This window comes from Aythya ferina, assembly GCF_964211825.1.
Source record: "Aythya ferina genome assembly, chromosome: 21".
Classification (NCBI taxonomy): Eukaryota; Metazoa; Chordata; class Aves; order Anseriformes; family Anatidae; genus Aythya; species Aythya ferina.
In genome coordinates, this window is record NC_140319.1 from 1,689,983 (window position 1) to 1,710,959 (window position 20,977).

At 41.3% G+C, this 20,977-nt stretch overlaps 1 protein-coding gene and 1 long non-coding RNA gene across 2 annotated transcripts in view; one reads left to right on the top strand and one right to left on the bottom strand.

The window, feature by feature from the left end:
• Window positions 1-415: 415 nt before the first annotated feature.
• LOC311422114 lies at window positions 416-4,658 on the top strand. The gene is made up of 2 exons (XR_014685194.1): window positions 416-683; window positions 763-4,658. It is a non-coding gene; the product is annotated as an uncharacterized lncRNA (long non-coding RNA).
• A 135-nt stretch (window positions 4,659-4,793) lies between these two features.
• Window positions 4,794-20,977, bottom strand: part of IFFO2 (intermediate filament family orphan 2) — a 39,637-nt gene continuing 23,453 nt past the window's right edge. Inside the window, exons 2-9 of the mRNA XM_084494832.1 lie at window positions 18,529-18,589; window positions 18,134-18,229; window positions 15,755-15,895; window positions 13,862-14,004; window positions 11,127-11,247; window positions 8,714-8,803; window positions 7,918-8,048; window positions 4,794-7,107 (exon numbers count right to left, since the gene is read on the bottom strand). Coding sequence (XP_084350958.1) covers window positions 7,002-7,107; window positions 7,918-8,048; window positions 8,714-8,803; window positions 11,127-11,247; window positions 13,862-14,004; window positions 15,755-15,895; window positions 18,134-18,229; window positions 18,529-18,589 — 889 coding nt within the window. The 3' untranslated portion in view covers window positions 4,794-7,001. The remainder of the gene's footprint in view (window positions 7,108-7,917; window positions 8,049-8,713; window positions 8,804-11,126; window positions 11,248-13,861; window positions 14,005-15,754; window positions 15,896-18,133; window positions 18,230-18,528; window positions 18,590-20,977) is intronic.

Below are 20,977 nucleotides of genomic sequence, written 5' to 3' on the forward strand. Positions count from 1 at the left end.
GAGCGCCCACGGCCACGCGTGGGGCTTTGAGGTCCCCCTCCACCGTCGCCACCCGCCCCCTCCGTGGGGTTGGAGGGGGGGTCCCTACACGCCGCACCTGCCCCCCCCCCCGGCCTTGGCACCGCGGTGGTAGCGCCCGGCACGTGGGAGGGGGGCGGTGCTGGGCGGGGCGGAAAATGGGTTATAAATAATTAAAAAATAATTAATTATTAAAGAAAAAAAAAAGGGGGTGGGGAGGGGTTGCCGCAGACTGGGGCCGCGGTGGGGCCCGGCTGCTGCTGCTGGTGAATGCTTGCAGAGAGAGGGCAGCTGAAGCATCCCCTGTTATCACAGCAAAATATCCCCTTCTTAGCAAAAACTTGCAAAAAATGGGATTTTGACACAAAAGGGAGAGGCTGGGGGGGGTGAGGGCTGCTGAGGCAGCAGGAGGCTGCGTCCACACGAGGTGCTCCTGTTCCCACCTGAGAGGCATCGCTGTGGGTGTCTGAATTTAGCATGGGGGAGCTGGGGACTGGTGCAAGGAGGCCCTGAATTACCTCATTTCATGATTTTGGGGAGTTTCCCAAAAAAAACAAAGGTTGCTCCCACCCCCTCACCAACCCCCTAAAAACTGCACAAGCCCCTCACGCGCCAGCCCCGTGCTTCGCAGCCCAAGAAGTAGCCCACACAGCTGTGACCAGAAGGTTGGTATTTATTTTACGTGGTTTTGTTTCCCCCCCCCCCCGTAACCAGAGCAGACCATCACCCATTTCCATCAACCAGCTTCCCACAGCCCCTGGCTGCAGAGCAGCACCTTGGAGCCATGCCTGGAAGAGCAGGGAGCCGAGGCAGCGAGGCCCGAAGGATGAACCATGCCGGGGTTGCTCCGGAGCGGCCGCAGAGCCAAGGACAGATGGACGGACGCAGGACGGGAGGGCAGAGCAGCGTACGGGGAGCTGGAGAGCAGGCCTCGAACGGTGGGAGCGGCTTTTGGCACGAGAAAGGAAGGTGGAGATCATCCACTGCGATTCGGAGGAGCTGAGCTCTCGCTGTGGGCGTTTCTTGGTGCCCCTTCTCACAGGGAGTTGGGTGCTGGCACTTTGATGGTCCAAAATCCAGCACCGCTAGCATTCAGTCTGCTTTTAGACACCAAGGACAGACTTGTAAATGGGGTGCAAATGGCCTGACACCGCAGCTCAGGGCCCACGTGCCCCCCGCAGCAGGCTCAGGAGCTGGTGTATCCTTCGTCCTTACCTCGCCACAGATTGACTAGCATCACAGTTCAGTCTTTTTCTTTAAAAGAAGCTAATATACAGAATATAAAGCACAATATTTACAACTGCATGGTAAACAGTTTCATTTCCACACTGATCAGTAGTCTGTTTTAATGTGTATAAAAGAAATTCTTACATGACCTAAGAGGAACTGACACAAAGTGACACAGCATGGGAAAAGATTCATCAATACCCTCCACTTAAACACGTTAAATAATAAATAATCATTTTTGGCAGAACTTAGCTACATACACTTTAGCCACAGGTAAGGTGTTTTAAGAACCAGATTGCGTGTTCCTTTCAGTGATACCATGTTACACAGGAAGTGTCTAGTTACCGAGCTTTTTTTCATCATCTTCAACCCCTTGATTAAAATAAATCTTTAGGATTTCCAATGAAACCTGTGTAGGGAGCATCAGTTTGAGCAGCAGACAAAACCCGCACCTTGGGTTAGTGGCACAGTGGGACTGCAGTGTTCTGCCATCAAAGTGACACGGACTACCAGGTTCAAAGCTCTCAAAACATCCCAGAGTTGTGTGTGTTTTTGTTTTTTTAAAAAAAACATATTTTTTTTTCTTCAAAAGACAGACCCAACCATACAAGCACCACCTTGCCTACAGAAGTGCTTCAGTGTTGGAGTGCCTCAAATTAGGAAGGAGGGAATCGTGACTTCTAGAAACATCAAGTACCCATTTCTTACAATTCATTGCTTCTTCAAAAGAGAAGCTTTGAACAGCTCCCACAGATGTGGAAGGGCCTTAAGACACTGAACCACACAAAAAAACAGACAGAAAACAGTCAAGTGTTTCTTCACTACTCTGCCAAAGACTCATGTTCAAGCCTCCAGCATTCCTCTCTCCAGAAATGGGTTGGTGAAGGACTGAATTAAGAATATGGCAGGTAGTATTTCTAGCTCACCTCTAAAACCAGCATCACTAACACCAGCATACTGTGTGTTGCCTTGATTGGCGACTTCTTTTCTTACTTAAAACTCAAACTGATAGAAGTTACATTCTAATAAAAGCTTAAAATCAAGCATTTGTGTGACTTAACACTGAAGGCAAACATTGCTAAAACCTGCGTGTTCCCCTGCAACCCAAGTCCTGGACCAGTGCAAAAGAATCAAAACCCCAAAGTCCTGAAGCAAAATGAGGAAAATCCTCATGAGGGTATTATTACACCATGGAAGCACAGCATGGAAGTCTGGTCAACCAGCTAAACCGTGATTTAACATTCACCGCAGCATTATAATTGCTTAATTTTGCTGTAATAAATCTCACTTTAAACATTCAGCTCTAAAAAGAAGCACTCGCGAACATGAAACAGGGACTTCCCAGCATGGCAATTCTCTTCCTCGCACACTCCAGAACAAGTGTCTTTCCAAGTTTTTCCAGAGCCAAGGGAAACACAAGCAAATCGCTGTTTCACAGAGCCCGCAGTGTTGTGGTAAGGCTGTGGGCACCCACTGGTTGCCACGGCTTTTCCTCAGCCAGTCCTGGACCAGTAACTGAACTTGTATTTTTGCTGGCAGGAATGGTTATGCAAAAGCATCTCATATGGGACAGAAACAGCTTTAGATCTAAAGCCAGGCACTAGTCAGATCTATTACTCTGTTTCATCAAGTTAATTCCAATTTATACTGGTGTAGACCAGTATAAAGTATAAATTTGTCTCCTTACCAGGTAGGACAAAGCCTACTTTGAGGCAGATTTTAAGAACAAATGTACTGGAAGCATCCCTGGTAGTGAGGGGAATGAATGGAGATCCTTACCCGCTGGGGAAGGCCTCAATCTCCAAAAGGGGGAAAAAACACAAACAGGAGCACAGCAATAATTCTGCAGTTAGAGAAAAGCTGTTGGCCTGTTCCCCACTGCCACCACCCCTTGCTCCAAGGAAGCAACAGGCGAGTGCACCACAGCCGTACCCATTACATCGTTTCTGCACAGTTACCTGGAACAGTTTGAGATTTTGGGAGTCCCATCAAAGCCAAAGATACCTTACAAGGGAATAATTGCATTTACTAACAGAATTCTGTTTGCACTTTAAAAACCTCTAATAAAAATAGAATATATACTGTGTTTCTTATAAATAGATTACACATTTAGTTTAGTTGGATTTCATTACACCCCACCTACTTTTTTTTTTTTTTTTAAATACTTTTGTTTTTGTGTTGTCTGAACTAATATGATAATTACTACATTTTTGAAAAAAGTGTTTGTACCACATTATTCTTTGGACATTTTTGAACAACATGCATCCACAAAAGCAACTGCCATTGTTTACTGAAAACATTTTTTGTACAAACCCATTTTAGGAATTTGATCTATTATTACACTGCTAACAAGCAAAAAAATTTGCTTCCTTGAAATCCTCTTTTAAAAAATGAGAAACAATGAGGAGGATTTTTTGATTATAAGTCTAAAAAAGTGTCAATATGACACCGCATTAAGAATAGAAAACAAAAATAAAGTATTTACAGCTTTACAAAGGAAAAAAAGAGGTCATCAAATTCATTTCCAGCATTTTCACAATTTTTTTCTGGCAAGCTTTTGATCTGGTTGCTACAGAGTGGTTAAACGCAAACAGAACAGGACCACTGTCAGCTAAATCAGCAGCATCGCTTGAAACTAAACCAACCAAGACCTCCTAGGGAAACTATCAAAGACCAACCCTAGTAACTCCCAAAAGGTTGATCCACCAAGTCCCATACAGCCTAGATGAAAATAAAACCCCAACCCCAAGTATGAAAACACCTTTTCTTTTTTTTAAAAAATGGATTACGTATGGTTATAAGAAAGACACCAAGAACCATGGTAATTTACCATCATACACATACATCACCATCATACACATTTCTATACTGTCTACTATAGACCCACATCCCTTACACTTACCAACAAATGCAACCCTATTATAGGCGCTCCTCATAATTATGGCTATGAGATAAACTGTAGGTTACAGAAATTTAGCTGTTGAAACAAGCTATCTGCTTCCTCTGGCTCCCCCACTGTCAAACTGAGGATATCCTTTCCCACCTCAACATGCCAGCTACTAGCTTCATTTCAAGAACACTCAGCCTTTTTCCTACTAGGTCACTGAGTTTAAAAAAAAAAAGTTATAAAAAACAGCAGCTAAGCCGGACAGTCATTTAAATTGCTCAGTTTCTCTAGTACCAAAGAGCATTTCATAATTTGAGGACAGCCAAACGACAGCCTCCAACAAGGCTGACTCACTGTGCAAGTAGATTGCTTAACAATGCCTCCACCAAAGTCACTAAAGCATTACAGACATTCAGCTTTGGCAGATGGTTTCATGGTTTCTCAGCCTCGTGAGAAACTACATATTTAGCAGCTTCATACAGGCTTGGAAACCTTAAGAGTACTTTATTGAAAACATGCAGTCCCAGCCCCCTCACAAAAATATCACATCTGGCATTTCTTGCCCCCACCCTCCCACCCCAAAACTTGCAGCCCTAGCGAACATGACACTTACCACTTTGGCCACCTAAGAGATAATAGGAATGAGCACTTTGGAATAAGGTTTCTTTTTCAGAAAAAAGTTATCTACAGGCTTTGAAAAAGCCCCTAACTAACACGACAAGAACCAAGAAGTTGCTAACTACTCTATGAATAACTGCACTGAGTATTTCAATCAGTAAGGGAATGACAAGAATAACCTTGGACAGACGCCACTGATGCTCAAATTATGAATCCAAATGGATCATCCCAGTAATTCTCCTCACTGAAAGACTGAGGGCCCATTTAATTCACATGGCCTAAAAGCACCATCACACGATAGCGGGAGACTGATCTAAACAGCAATGAAACTCCATGCAGAAACAAACAAAACCCAAACTGAAAAGACATTACTGTACCCGCAGTTACAGTGTGAGCAGAAACCCTCCGAGGTCCTGCCCTCTGCATAGCTGTGCAAGATGGAGAGAGATTTTCTGCCCAGGAATGCGCCATTTGCTGAAACACTCGTGCTCTTTTTGGAAGAAAGCAGTACTGATCTATACTGGCTATTTGTTTACAATGCAGCCCTGCTGATTCAGATCAATAAATAAGAGAGGCTTGGAAACAACGCTCAGGAAGATAAAAGATTGGCCCCTCTAGCTTTACCTAACACTGAGAGGATGCTTAAATCTGATATTCCCCTGTCCAGTCCTAGCACTGCTCCTACGTAACAGTTTCTAAGATTTCTGGCAGGTTAAAAAATACAATTGGTATTTACTCCTCAAGTCTTGCAACTGCTAGTTAACTACACAGTTACCTTTAGGCAGTATTAACTGCACTTGCAATCTTGCTCTAAAATATAAACAAAAAAAGTATTGGCTTAGGTTTATACCCTGTTTTTACCTGGCTGAGATGCTACAAATCCTATTAATAACCACGAACAGCTTGATGACACCAGAGAGTTTCCTCAAGTACCAATCAGACTTTTGACGCTGCCTTCTCCTGTTTAAAAATACAGACAGATTGATAAAGCCTAGGTCTTCTCACTTTCTCACAGAGAAAGCACATGGCTGTTCTTCCACAGTTCTAGGGCTGCAGTAGTTTGGGATTGATTTTACTACGCCCTAAAAAGGATTACAGAATTTTCTAATGTTCAGCTTTGCTGAAGTGGTCTGGAACTCTCTCAATGTCATGTCTCAAGCCCAAATCTACAGCACAGCATGTCAGTTTATCCTGATGCTAGCCCACTCTAGCCATCATGAAAGCAGCATAAAATGGAGCTATCTCCCTGTCAGCAAAGTAAAATCTGCAAACACTATGGTTTAAAAAAACATCCTGAAAAAAAGAAAACACAAAACAACTTGGGAACTGAAGGGCTGATTCCCCTCTTAATCCAATCACTGGAAACAAAGGCATTGTAACAAGACAATGTACTCCTCAAAAGAAGCTCTACAGGTAACTTGTGCAAACGTGTTTTGAGCTTTCCTTTCCCCAAGAGATAACTATAGCCCAGCAGGGACCAAACATTCCATACAAATAAGGCGCGCTTTTGTTTTTTTTGCATAGTAGTTTATCAGTGATAGTCCCATCCCACCGAACCCTCCCTCATCCACCTGCTTTGCCACCAAGCTGAGACCTGCTTCTTCAGATTCTGGAGTCTGGAAGAAAGCTTATATGAGTCTCAAAGTCTTCTTCACCCAGAAAGGTGGAATGAAGAAATTCCTTTCAATATTGTATGACTGCTTAATCCTAAAAGCTGCCTCTAAACCCGGTATTATTTTTAAATGTTTACAGATCAATTTGGAGGCATTCTTATTTTATGCCAGCCATTGGTAATTATACCATAATTGTCTCAGGTTTACTACTCGGTTTGCCAGTGTTCCTTTTGCCAATCAGTGCAGCAGTTCAATAAAACCATAAGCTTATTGAAATATCAGAGCCTTTGCAGCACCATTCTCTGCTGCTACCAGATATATCTTTTAATATATATATATATATATAATATAAAAACACCTGCTATTTATATTCCACTGGAGCTCAAAGTGGCTCAGCTTGGGGCAAAGGCACAATTAAAACACGTTTTCTTACAGGACTCTGCATTTGTGAATTGTGTAACGATAGAAATTGACAGCACCAATCCTTGGGTGGGATAGGGATGCGTGTAGGAATGAGTCATTAGAAGCCCTGTGCAGGGGCTTACAAGTCTATTATTTTTTTTCTCCCCCCATCAGTGTGTGTTGTTTTTTAATCTTTGCTTGCATCTTCCCTTTCACTGGAATGCTCCAACTACGTATCAGCTGACCATGGGCTCCACATCCGCCTCTCTGTCCAACTCGTCCTGAATTTCATCTGTGTTTCCTGAGTCGCTGCTGGCTACAGAGCTGGGAGATGGAGAATTTCTGTAGAAAATGCAGAGAAAGGTTTAGACAAAAAAGAAATACCACCGACAGACAAAAATGAGACCTTTAAAGGAAAAAGTCACTGACACTCCCTAAAACATTTTAATAGTAATAAAGGGTATTCTTATCTGTTTCGCAGCAAATATCAATAGGAAGCTTGAACACACTGCATGCTGCCACCCCCCCAACACACCATCTCCTATACAAACATAAAGGCTGTTCTAGCTTTGCAGACAGGGGAAACAGAAATTAAGTTCAATGAATATCCTACAGAAACCTTGATCATCTACAGTACATACACTCTTGAAAACTCAAAAATGTTTATTCTCTCTCTCTCTCTTTTTTTTTTTTTTTTTTTTAAAGCCAGGATGGTTTTAAATGTGGGTGAACAAGATACACAAAAAAATCCCTCATGGTATATAAAAAATGGGTTCCACACACAGGATTTAAAAACATGCTCTTCATACAAGTCTAGTCAAGACTTTTTTTTTGGTCTTTTTAGAGTTCTAGATCTATGACATTAAGAACAACCATCCATCACAAACAGAGAAGAGATGACTCCATTTATACTGCCAGTACTACTGGTGACAACAGCTGTTGAATCCTTAGAACTGTTACTGAGCATAGAAAATTATATACTACTGCAGTGATCTATTGAAGACTGGCATTTGTCCCTGAACAAGACGAGATTATCTAAAGGACAAAGCTTTAGGACAAAATTATGCTTCTGCTTTTAAACACCTTGACAGGAAACAAGAGCAAAATAAATTCTTGAAGGACACCCCAGGCAGCGTGGTAATATTTTACTACCTGTCAGCTGAACCTTTGATAAGCCTACGACAGGTTTCCATTTGTACATCCAGGCCCCTTTTCATACTACACATTTCCATATATTCATGAAGGTGGCGGTTCATGTCACTCTTGGCCGTGGCCAATTCCAGCTGTAAGAAAAGAAAGTGATCAGTCTAAGGTGAGTTGCTAGCAGCTTCTCCCAGCCTCACTCAACTTTACTCACTGGTGGGGATAATAAAGCTGCCCAGAGCTAATCCAGAATGCCTGCACAGCATACCCTTAACATCAGAGTGTTGTGTGCTACAAGTGTATTCATCAGCTTATGAAATGTATTTTAATCAGAGTGCAACACTGTTTTTAAACAGCTCTTTTTTTGCTGCTTGGCATCATGTTTGTCAACATGCAGTAATTAGTGAAAACATATTCTAGACAAGGCAAAGACTGTGAGAAGCTACAGCTGTTGTGTCTGGCAACCTCTGAGGCCATTTCCTGTGAAACATTTCCCAGTGTGATGGTGTGGATGCAAGACAAAAAGGGGAAAAAACAGCACATTTATTCTCTTTGTTTCAAAGTTTGCTCCACTATCAGTTAGATTTATGCTTGGTTAACAGTAGCGCTGTACAGAGAACAGTATTTAGAAAAAAAATCCTAGCATGTCTCTAAGGAAAATAGCTTTGCCCTCTTGTTATAGATACATATTCCACCTTTCCCATTTGTGCACATGTACACATGCATAAAAGCCTACCGGACCAGAATACCTCACATGTTTTTATTCACTAGTAATTATTTATTTTGTCATGAATCACTTCCTTACCTCTATCTGCCCTATTGTTTCTTGGTATTCCTTGTCTCTTGTTTTAAAGAAAGACTCTGTTTCATGGATCAGGTTTCCCAGGTTTTCTTCCTGCAGAGCAAATTGAGACACAAAGAATTGTCAAGAAACTAACATGGAGCACACAGATTTTTCTCATTTAGCCTCACTCAGAAATCCAAGTTCTTGTGCTTTCATGCAAAGGTGTGTTTTTTAATACATGGTTATGCAGACAAGGAATACACTGCTTCTTAAAACTGGCATATGAGGGAAGATATTTTATCTGATCAAGGAACCTACAGATCAAGACTCCAGCAGTTAAATGAATACCTGACACATGCCAAAGAACCAAAAAGCTGCAATTACCGAACCTTTCAGTCTGATCATGCTTAAATTAGATTGTAATTGCTGCTCTCCAGGCATGCAACTTGATTTTTTTTTTTTCTTTGTATCGACCATCGACCACTTACAGCATTGTACTGGAATTCTTATTTTCTGATTACACACTACTACTCTCCAGACCTTTCCATTTCCATCATCTCACACATATACTCTACATGCATTTACTCCATCATCTCACACATATACTCTACATGCCTATTAAAATTCTTTCCTTAAATGCTAGATAAATTAAGCTCACTCCAGCACACTAACAAGGAAAATATTGCACTTAAGAACATGTTGCATCCTAAAGGAAGCATCCTGTCAGACAACAACTCCCTTGTCATCATTACTTTGGATTCACAGTATAGTCCAGGCTACAAAACATACAGCATTATTTCATGCTGCCACAAAGAGACTAAAAGACTGTTTTCCAGTTTAACAATGTCACTGTTCTCTTTCAGGTTATTACCTACCTCCCTTTTCAAAAAAAAAAAAAAAAAAAAAAAAAAAAAAAAAAAAAGCATCAATTTATCACAAATGCACTGATGAGCATTTATTTTGTTACCAATCTTTGACCACAGCTGCAGCAGCTTTATCAGGATCATACCTGGGATCAACGTCAGGATAACCAGCCTATAGTTACAAGAATCATTCCACTTATCCTTTTATATGCAGAACCGCTTCAAGGAGAAAGGTCATAAAAGAAGGTGGCTACAGCACCATATAAGAACTTGAAAGGAATAAAGCCAGTGGAAGGAAGATTCAGGCATGTAAAGGACTATGTTAAAGACCAGGCACAGACGGAGCCGTCTTTATTCTGAATCTCCATCTACAAGACAAATCTACCCTTTCCTTGTATAATTTTCATTTAGAAGGATTTAAGCTTCTTAAAACCTTTAGAGTTTTTGCATGGAAGGTCTGTGTTCGGCAATATTCCTCTGATAGCTGTGCTTAAACATGCACACACGGGTATATGCAAATAAATCTGTCACTAATTCCAGCACATGGCTACACATTATCATTCTGCCACTCTCCCTGCTCAAAAGATGACATACAGCTAAGTATGCTGCTTTCTGCAGTCCTAGCACTTTTAAATAATCTTCGCAGTTTCAGGGTATGCCAGATGATACACAAATGGGAAGATGTAAATTAACACACCCCTGGCAGTCAACACAAGACAATATTCAGGAGACTGCTGCTTCAGCATCTTTATAGTATATCAATGATGGGAGAAGGTAGGATTATTGCCTACCTACTGCTGTCATGCTGCTCAGTAATGCAATAATAGCATCACATTTAAGACTGCCTGCACAAAGCCAGACCTTGCCATTTCAATCTCTCTTTAGGCCTGCTTAAAAAGGCTCAGGAGTCACTGAATGAGGCAGCATGCAGCCATTAGCTTACTTTGTGTGGGATCTTAAGGATTAAAAGCAAGCTGTTTATTATCCACCAGCATCAGGAGACTCCTATTGACTGGAAAGATGGAAGCACAAGATTCAGAAGATACCTAGGGCCTTACGCAGTCCCACAGCCACAGCTTCTTTGTTTGCGACAGGCTGTACGTACTTTATTATCACACAGACCACACTAAGTTTATTTTTCTCCCCACAGGAAAGGAGGTGCAATACCGTGCACACCATGTGTGACATTTTGACAGTTAAAGTGTGAATGATCATCTACGGAGAAAGCAAGATGCTGCATGGAAGATACAGGGCTTTAGATAACCCACTGGTCAGGGTGACAGATTGCCTGATGATCCTACAACAGCTAGGTGCCTTAGATCTTTTGATGCCTGCCATTTCTAAATACTCAGTTTAAAGAAGCAGAAGACATTAAGTTTGGTAAATAAACTCATTGCACAGACTGAAAAGCAACCAGAGAGAAAGCACTAAGAGGATTTTAAAATTAAAGCAAGTTTTCACAGCAGACTAGATCACCAGTCAAAAATCTAAAGGCTCAAATGGCTAAAAGAGCAGCTGAGGGATACAATTTTTTAACAGAACAATTTGAGAAGAAACTGAAATAAACTCACCTCTCCTTGGAGGTCAATTGAAGGATTGCAGTTTGTGAAGTCTTCCCAAAGAAGCAATGTTTCTTCATTCTCCTCCCACGTTAAACTATCACAGTCATCATCAAAATCAAATGTCTCACGACTGTTAAGGTAACAGAAAAAGCATTAGTGTAAACAGCTCCAGCCCTAACCCCTTCAGTCCTTAATTTAACGTTCTAGAAGAAAAAAGGGGTTACAAGAATTGAATAGAGAAGACAAAGCAGCTGAAAGTCATTAAATATTTTTAAAACAGGCTTTGCCACTGTCTGCAAGTCACTTACTCCTGGGCTCTTTGCCACTCCAAAGCAGAGTAAGAGAGATCCTTGTTAGCATTCCCCGTTCCTAGTTCTGTCCTGCAGATGGTGCTGCTCGTTAGTTTCCCTTGTTTGCAAAAACCACAAAAGCATTTTAATCTATTCTTTTTATCCATGGGAAAAGGAACCCGACCACAGTTTGGGGAATTACACAGGAAACAGCCACTAGAAGACTCCCTGCTGATTTTCTTGCTGAAGTTTAGCCAATGATTTTCACTGCAACACTTACAAACATTAGTTTGAAAAATAACTAAGAAAAAGCTGAACCCAAAAACGATGCACAAGTGAACGTAAGTACATATTATTGAATTGAACAACAAAAGATACCACTAAAGCCACTTAAGACTGAGAAAAACCAGTAGCAGAAGTGACCTTTAACACTGTTATTTGGTCAAGCTCCTTTAGTACAGTTAGTTGTGCAATAAAGGAAAAAGTTTCCAAAGGCACTCAAGTCCCTCTTGGTTTGAACAGCAGATGAGAGAAACACTAGTAGCTGCTTCTTGTCCTCGTTAAGGAGGTCTGACAAAAATCTGAAGTTGCTTGCAGCAGTAGTCTGCTAATTTCTGGCTGATGCATTTTTGTTTCTTTAGTTCACTTCCTTTTAAGCAGATAACATCTCAGTCAGGCAACATCATCTTTAGGAGGCTGAAGAGCTTGGCAAAAGAGATAAGTCTATTTGTCTAAACACAACTTGACAAAATAATAAAATAAAGATTTTGGACACATATGATTCTGCCTTTTGCAATTCAATTTCTTCAAATCAGATCATTTGCAAAAACTATCCTTGTCAGAGTGCAGACTCACAGTTCTGACTGCTGCTTTTTTCAGACACTTTGTTCAACACTGACTGCATTTTGACTTTTTACTGCTTGATGCTTACATGTTAAGGTCATCATTACAGGTCCAAGTTGCATCTGTTTTCTGTTCACAAGGCCAGCTATTTATAACTACCTTCTACATGACAAAGACCCAAAACCCAGAATTATTTAGAAGCATGCCTTTTTCAATAAGCCACAAACATTGTTCAAAATCAACCCTATCTGAACATAACAACAAAATTCCTGCAGCACCACATGCCAAATAGACCAAGAGAGAAGCACATCACTAGAAGGACCAATAAAAACTAGGTATGACAGGACAGGTTTAAAAGCAAAACTAAAAATTAAATACATTACCAACCCAATGACTAAACTTCAGTCTCTTGCTTTTCTAAAAGATCTATACTCTATGTGCTGTCACACTGAATTTTAACTGTGAAGAAGTTAAAAATATGTATTTATTACCCTGAGTAAGTGCTAGGCCATCTAAAACAGAAGTCCTGACATGAAGAATTACCTGCATTATTTGGGCAAAATAGAGGGAAAAGGGACAAATGGCCTGAAACCAGAATTTGGCAACAGCTGACAACTGGATCTAGTGCTCCTTAGAGAATGTCTTATATACTCCTACACATTAAATACTGTCCTATGGTGTGCGGGAAAGCACTGGGAATTCTTTCCTCTCCCAGCACAGTCACTAGGAAAGTTGGCAGAAGAGACACACATTCAAATGCCAGAGAAATCAGACCTAAGGCACTGGCTGGGGTTCCCTTTGCCAAAAGAAAGCGGCAGAGACCCTCAGAACTCTGACTAGCCTGTGGCCATCTTCATCATTTCTCAAACAGGAGAACAGCAGGGCATACCGCCAACTAGCTTCCTTAATTGCTTTCTGTAACGGCAAGGTGCAGAGAGTCTCTTCTTGCCTGCCACAAGCTTCCTAACACTCCCATTCTGGGTAAAACTTTAGGCAAAATAAATTGAGATTCTTCCAATCCAGAAGAAGAGACCTTACAGCAAGGTTTACAACACTGACATTTCTTGGAATCTGTAAACTGTCATCCACTGCTACAACTGATCTTCTGGACACATCCAGCACTGCCATTTGCCTGCAGCTGAATTGAAAAAATCATTAACTTCTCTGAGAAGTTTGAATTAGTTTTGAATTGAGCATACAGTTACAACATTGCCAAATTGCATCCAGCCTAAACCGCAGCAAGATTCTTTCTAAAACTCTAAAAATGAATATTTAGCCAAACATACAGCTAACATAGACTCAAGTTTTGTACCTTTTTCTTTAAATGTGTCATCTTTTGCTAGTTACCAGCTAACAACGTATGAACGTTAAGTTTTATTTTTATATTCTTTATAGCTCTCCCTACCTAAGGGAGGAATAAAAAAAAAACAGTTTGGTAATTTTATTTGAACTTCTAATAAACTTTTGAGTACGAACAATGCTGACAGTTCAGGCTTAACTCACAGAATACTGGGTGGTAGAAAAAAGTTTCTGAAAGCCTACAGAAGTAACTCGAGTTCTGGGATTGTCTGCATTTCAGATAGTTTTCGCCATATTCTCCACAATACTCACAGCTGATTAAACATACGCTTCATTTCATCCGTGATGTTCAAAGAGCAGCTGACCTCATCGTCAGAGAACCTGCCATTGTCTGCATCCTGTTCAGAGAGGTCATCATCAGACGCAAGTTTTCGTTCTTTCTTCTTGGAAGCCACCTTAATTGAAGAGAAGAGTAGTAACTGAAGGCTCATTGGAGATGCTGCGCCATGAGTGGCGGAAATAAAAAAAGGAGAGGCATTACATTTGGGTGAATATAACTGCTCATCAGCTCCCAGGCAATTCAGGGATAGCATGTATTCGAGACAGGAATTGCATCTGTTAGTGAGTGGTGAACACAGAGCACAAGAAAGCAGTTCAAAAATGGCAAAGAGCAAAGCAAGCTGCAGGCTGCCAGCGCTCTACAGACATCTGTCTGTTCACTAACAACAGTCTACGACCTACCAGAGAACATGCAGAGGTTAGAATGATACAGGGTAAAAGCATAAGCTGGCAGGAGCGCCCAGGCAGCAGGCTTGAGAGCAATGACAGAACTCTCCCTCTCCTGCCACCACCACAGGCTGTTGCTCCCATGCTGAACAACCATGAAGAACAGACAAGAAACCTTTTTGGATAGTCTTTATTTCAGGGTCATTCCCACCCCATAAGCAGAGCCAGACCGCTAGTCTTCAGAGCAAGAAGAAGGATTAACTGAACCATGAAAATTCCTGGACGACCTCAAAGGAAATGAAATCTGCAGATGTGCAGAGAATTCAAGGGACAGCCCTGCACAGGGCACAGAGGATCATTTCTTCAGCTGAGGATTGTTAATGTAAAAGATATTCACAGCAGTTTACAGATGGTACCAGAGTCACAAACGCACAGTCTGCTCCCAGCCTACTGTAGCTTTTCCTCTAATTGGTATGTGAGCCATCCCTTAGTGGTATTGTTCTCCTTGCCTGCTGATCATTTTAACCACTGCATGCTTGACCAAAAGTGCACTTTGCAGTTACCTTTGAGCAGAAAGACAGAGCAATTCTACTCAGAGACAAGAAGGAACCACTGGCACAAAGCACTGGCTCAATGTGCTGGAAAAATTGTCTCCAGACAGGAGATTTGAATCTTTCTGGCTTTTTGAAAAAAGCCTCCAAACATTTAGGCACTTTCACCACCGCCAAAATGCACAACCAGTGGAGACCACAAGTGTATTTACAGTGTTTTGGTATGGCATTTAGCACACTATATGGCATCACTATACAGAGAAAAGCATTGGACTTATTCAGAGACTGAATGCAACACTCAGACCAAAGTGGAAGGAAGCTGGGTTAATCACATTGATAGTGCAGGTATGACACAAGACAAACCACATTGGGAGTTACACGTTTGCTCTACACGGAGCTGTAACTGCTTACTTCAGGAGAAAATTAAATGACTTTTCCTACTAGCACCATGGAGCTCAAGGAAAGCAACTAGAGTCTCTGGTCTCACAAAGCAATCATAACTCACCACCACAGAAGCGTTATTTCTGGCTGTGGAGCTTGAGCCAGAAATAAGAACATTCAGATGACAGTTCTACAAGCTTACCACCTCTCACTTACGAAGAGGAAGCCATTTATACAAACCTAGGCCCTGGAATGCTTTTTCCCCCCCTGCATTCATTGCAGACTAGGGTCAGACTAGCAGTATATCTTAAAGATCCTGAAATTTCTTTTTTTTAAACTCTCTAAATTTTGTGCTTGTAATACTACAGCAGCTTCTGCAGAAGAGAGCTACACTCCAACACCAAGAAAGAAGAAAACATATCTATACAAAGAAATTTCAAAAAAAAAGAAGAAAAAAAAGCAAGTGACCTGGACCACACTTCTCAACACTGCTCCCTCGACCCATTACTACTTGTCCTATCCTATGGAAAATTCCCAGCCTAATCACCTGGAATATCTTGGAAACGTCTTCAGAGTTGCGCTGCTGCGCTACATCACACAGCTTGGCTGTGATATCGATTCGCCGACAGATGTCCATGTCCACCTTCATGGCCTTTTCTTGAATCTTTGTGTCCAGGTCTGTCATGGGCTGCAGGAAGGACAGCAGTGATTATCTTCTATTATTATACAGTTCAGGAAAGCAGAGATACCCCACAGTATCTCTCTAACCCCAGGGCATACCATTCTTAAACAATATCACGTCTTGTTCTCCAGGAAAGGCAGTACATGGACAGTCTAAACAGACTAAATAGCTAACAGAATTAATGTTCATATCCATTTCCAGTAAAATTTCAGCTCAGCGATTTGCCACAGAAAAACCTATACCCGCCCCAAAACAACTTCTATGCGTGGCAAAAGTGAACTTTTCTATGGGTCAATAAAGCTTTAAAAATGAAGGAGATAAAAACCTGTTGAGCATGTGTTGAACAGAAAAATCTAAAACCTGATGAGTAGTCCATACTCCCCCAGCTTCAGACAGAAAAACTATGCCTGCAAGGAGAAGTTGCTTTCAAAACACAATCCAGGCAACACAACAACTTCACACCTACCATGAAACATAAAATCAAGACTGGATCTAAAGAGATCCACAAAAGCTTGTGACGGAGAAAATAATATCCAAATTGGCATTAACCTGACTTGCAGCCTGGAAAAAAATTCTACATGAAAAGCATTTTGTTTTGCTTCACTCTGGGCAGTAATTATAAACATAATTTAGAAGAGATACTCCTACTCAGACAGTAAGTACTCCTGCAGCCACATGAAGTAACATAATTCTGTGAAAAACATAGATGTCCAGCCTAAACAGAACTCATTCTGCTGGAAAGCACCACTTCAATAGCTAGACCAGAAAAACAGAAAAACTCGTTGCAAAGTATTCCTAAATACCAAATCCCCTTTCCAACAAGAAGGTTTTGTTTTAAAATATTAGACAGGGTTCTTCTCCAGCTTCTGTCAACCTCTTTTGAACAACATTGGGAGGTTTTTATTTTCTAAACAGGTTGAGGAAAAGGAGGCTATAAACGATGATGCTCTCTAAATGCAGTATTATCAACTGAATAAGTAGCAGTGATTCTTATCAACAGAAAGGTAACAGGCACATGCCAATGGTTTGTGTTTCTCTACTCTAAATATTTACACGGTGGCATTCAAAAAAAGCATTCTCTCTGCTTTCCTTAGGCTCTCTTCCACCTTCCAGCATGTGCAAAGCCCACAGCATGCTTTCTCTCAAGTAGATGTCTGCATTCACCACCACCCTTCTGTACACACCGAACATTTCTCCCTCAGTGAAAAAGTTGCAAGCTATGCCGCCCTAACAAAATTCTCCTTTTCACACTGCCTCTAACCAAGCATACCTATTCTTGATTAAACATCAGAAGAAGAGACAGCTAATTGCCAAATTTCACATGAACAGATCTAGTGGCCCTGAGAGAATATGTTTGACATCGGGGAGCAGGTTCTGCAAGCTTATGTAAAGACCGGAGGAAGCAGTTCTAAACAAAATTACTGAATAAGTGTACATAATAGGACATCTTCATTAGACAACTGGCATCAGCACACTACTTCAGTCTTACAGAGAAAGCCACCTTACTTCATGTTCACCTAGTTTACCTTTCCAGATATCTGCAAGAGTACAGGATCAGTATGTAAATGCAAGACAAAATTATCCTAATGGTAATGTAATGGCCTAAAACATCCCCCAGCTTTGAAGGAGAGTCAGCATCAAACAAGGCAGGAGGAAATTCCTGAGTTTTTTTTTTGTTTGTTTTTTTGTTTGTTTGTTTTTTATCATTATTTTTATATTTTATCTCAGCTCTTAGGCTGACACAGCACTGGAAAAAATCCAAATACCCGAACCATACTGGGTTAACCTCTTCAGGGCTTTCATGAAGGGAGTAGGAACACACACATAGCATTCCTTTTTGACATTACTTCTCTGCACGTTTCAGAACCAAATCCCTCTCGTTAGAAGTAGGTCATGCTGCTGCATGGTGACTGAACCCTTTCCCCCAACCTGTGAGTTCTCTACCTTTTTTCCCATGGCTGCAGATTTGAATGCCAGCATTGCCAGCAGTGGAAAATGGGGGAGGGAGGGAAGAGTCCAGGTTATGGGCTAAGCAGCAAGTTAATGCATCTCTACACAGACCAGACAGGAAGCAGGGGGAAGGGTGATCTGTCTGATGCATTAGATCGTAAAGGCAGCCATAATACTAACTACAAAGCAGCACTCACTAAAACCATAACTTTTTTATGAATGAAGCCATTTGCATGACACACACATTTCACAAAGGCAGTGGGAGGTGGCCACTCTGCTCTCCAGTATACTTACATCACTCATCAGACCCTTAAAGACCACAAGTTCTGCTTTCAGTCTCTCAATCTTTTCATTCAACTCCTCCTGGAGAGCTTCCGCTTCCTGCGCCTCCTGCAAGAGAAAGCACACAAAGAACTAAGAGGCCACAGGGCAACATATGCTTCCTCACTTAACCTCAGGAGGACTGATAAGGCATGTCACCCCCCTCATCTCGCTCGGTCAGAAAAGTCATCACCTTCCTGCTTCAGCTTCCAAACATTAACACTGTTCTCTAGCATACAGCAAGGCATTCAGCTGCTGTGACTAGAAGAGGGGCTTTTAACCAAAAGACAACTTCTTTTCCAATGATTAATGGCATAATAGGTGTGGAGAAATCCTACACCATTCGATAGCTACTACGTCAAACTTACCTCCCGCAAGGTTTCCACCATAGATTCCAGACTCATTCTTCTTGTCAGTTCCTCTTCCCATCTGAAAGAGAAGATTTGCAGCAGATGGAGCATTAACTATCAAGAAAAGATATATTTTCTCCAAATCACAAGTCTTCTGATCGCTGTAGGATGATGACAGTTACTTCAAACGTCAAGCAGATGGTTTCCCTCACTTGTACACCCTCAAACCAAGAACATAAGTCTATAAAAAAGTAAAAGTGAAATCAGCTCTCACTGGGATCAGTGCCCTTCCTGCTCTTCTGTGCAATATCTGGTTGCAAATAAGGTGTGAAATTTTCAGTGCAATGGGAAGTTAAGTTACCCAAATCAACAGTCTCACTATTTACCAGTTCAGTCCAATCAATTTCAACATTTGCATAATCTTCTGCATCAAAATCCTCAGGAACCTACGCACCTCTGCCATTTGCCAGCACTGCAAGTATCTTTAAATGCAGGGTATATATACTCACTCACAGTACTGAGAGGGTACAAGGAAAGGAATTACACAGTTACAAACTGTACAACTAAACCTTACACCACAAGCATCGTTACGTTTGAGCATATTGGATTAAGTACAGAAATACCTGGCAGTTCCCTTTTTCAAGCACAAAAAACTTTCAAAAGGTGTTTATTGTCAAATACTGTGTTTTGCTAACTCAAACACAAAGTTCTTGAAAACGTGATTATACACATTCATACATATGAATATGGTGTGAGCTCAGGGAAAAAAAAAAAAAAGTAAAAAGGATGCCACTTGTTGAAATAAACAGTAGTGCCACAGGAGACCTGCCCAGTCTATTATAACAATATGAATTATACCCCTGGAAAAAGTTTGTCTGAAACATTTAACACACCAGACAACCAAGAAACAAAAATCCAAACAGTAACTTCACCAAGCAATTTAGCACCCTCGCAGGAAGGCCACCGTTCCTTTTTATAGTTGAGCAGAAGCATGGTTTTGGCACAGTCAGTGAAGGGAAACCAGGGTCTGATGACCTAGTCTGCGAAGCCTTCAAAGTGTCCGTTCAGCAAGCCGTCCTGACGAGCAGGTCACACCGCCTGCTCAAACGTGTTACTCCTCACATCCCTTCCTTGGCAAAAACCAGGAATCTGAAAGCCTACCTAGAAACTTGGGCTGACAACTGCCATCAAGACATTTGCTTTCAATAGTCCAGTAAATATTAGATACCACACAATTGAAAACACTCCTGTGAGCTTAAGTACCATCATAATTATTTCTGTTGTCACTTCCAGTTTTTTTTTTTTTTTTTTTTTTTTTTATATACCTTAATTGAAAATGGCAAACCATGGGACCAAAAAATCTATTAAATCATTCTCGAAAATGCGAGGCTGCAAGGTTAGAGCTGCCACAACACATAATTTCAGCATATTTACAAATTCACAAAGAAATCTGGTGACAGCTAGATTGCAGGATATTCCCATTGAGGTAGCTGCATACATAAATATCACACTACTCAATACATCTCTGCCTTGGAAGCTTAATCCCATCTGAAATGGAAGCTGGGGAGGACCAATTCAGCAGCACAGGCTTCAGGCAGCCGTGGCGGCGTTGCACTTTGCTGTATTCAGGCACCAGCAGAGGCACCTGAACGGGTTACATCTCAATGCAGTAGCACCGTGGAGCGCAGCGCCAAGATGACATGCTGGCTACATCCACTCCTTCCTGCTATTGTGCTGCAGGAATAGCCAGCAAAACAGCGTGAGTCCTCCAGTGTACAACCAAAGTTTGATTTATGCAGCAAGACTTGTGCATATTTCTACCAGCAAGGATTTGCTGCCAAGCAGAGTAAAATATTTAGGCTGAAATTTGCATTTGTCATCAAATGTTTTAGCTTGTATTTCCATAACCTATTTGTTTTTTGACTACTAATTACATGTATGGTCCTGTAAAAATAGTAACTTTGTTTTTCAGATTTAATATTAAAGTCAAGAAGGTGAAATTAATTAAAGTAGTCAATTAGGTTCGCAATCTGTAAGATAACCTCCTTCTGTTACAGAAGGAGTGTTACATGGCTTTAATCATTCCTTCTGGTCCTTCTGCCAGCAGGCTGTTATTTGTGGATGCAAGGCAAAGCAGACATTGCAAGAACTGATATGCTGCTGCTTCTCAAAGCTTTAACTGCTGAAATCAGGAATACCAGCTGCATTCAGGTTATCCTGCTGTATTATTTGCATTCCTACAGTACACTGTGCGTTCTGCAGAGGGGGATGTATTTTTGGAAGACCTATTTGCGTATTTTTACTGACTACGCCAAAAAGCTAGCAAAAAGGATTAGCATTCCTCCCTAGCAGTTCAGCCGTTCTGGGCAGCTGCCAAAATTACGCATCTCAAAGTCTGCTCAGACTAACCTTCCTCATCCTGCAAGAATTCCAGTAGTTCCATTTCTCCTCTTTGTGCCAGTTAAAG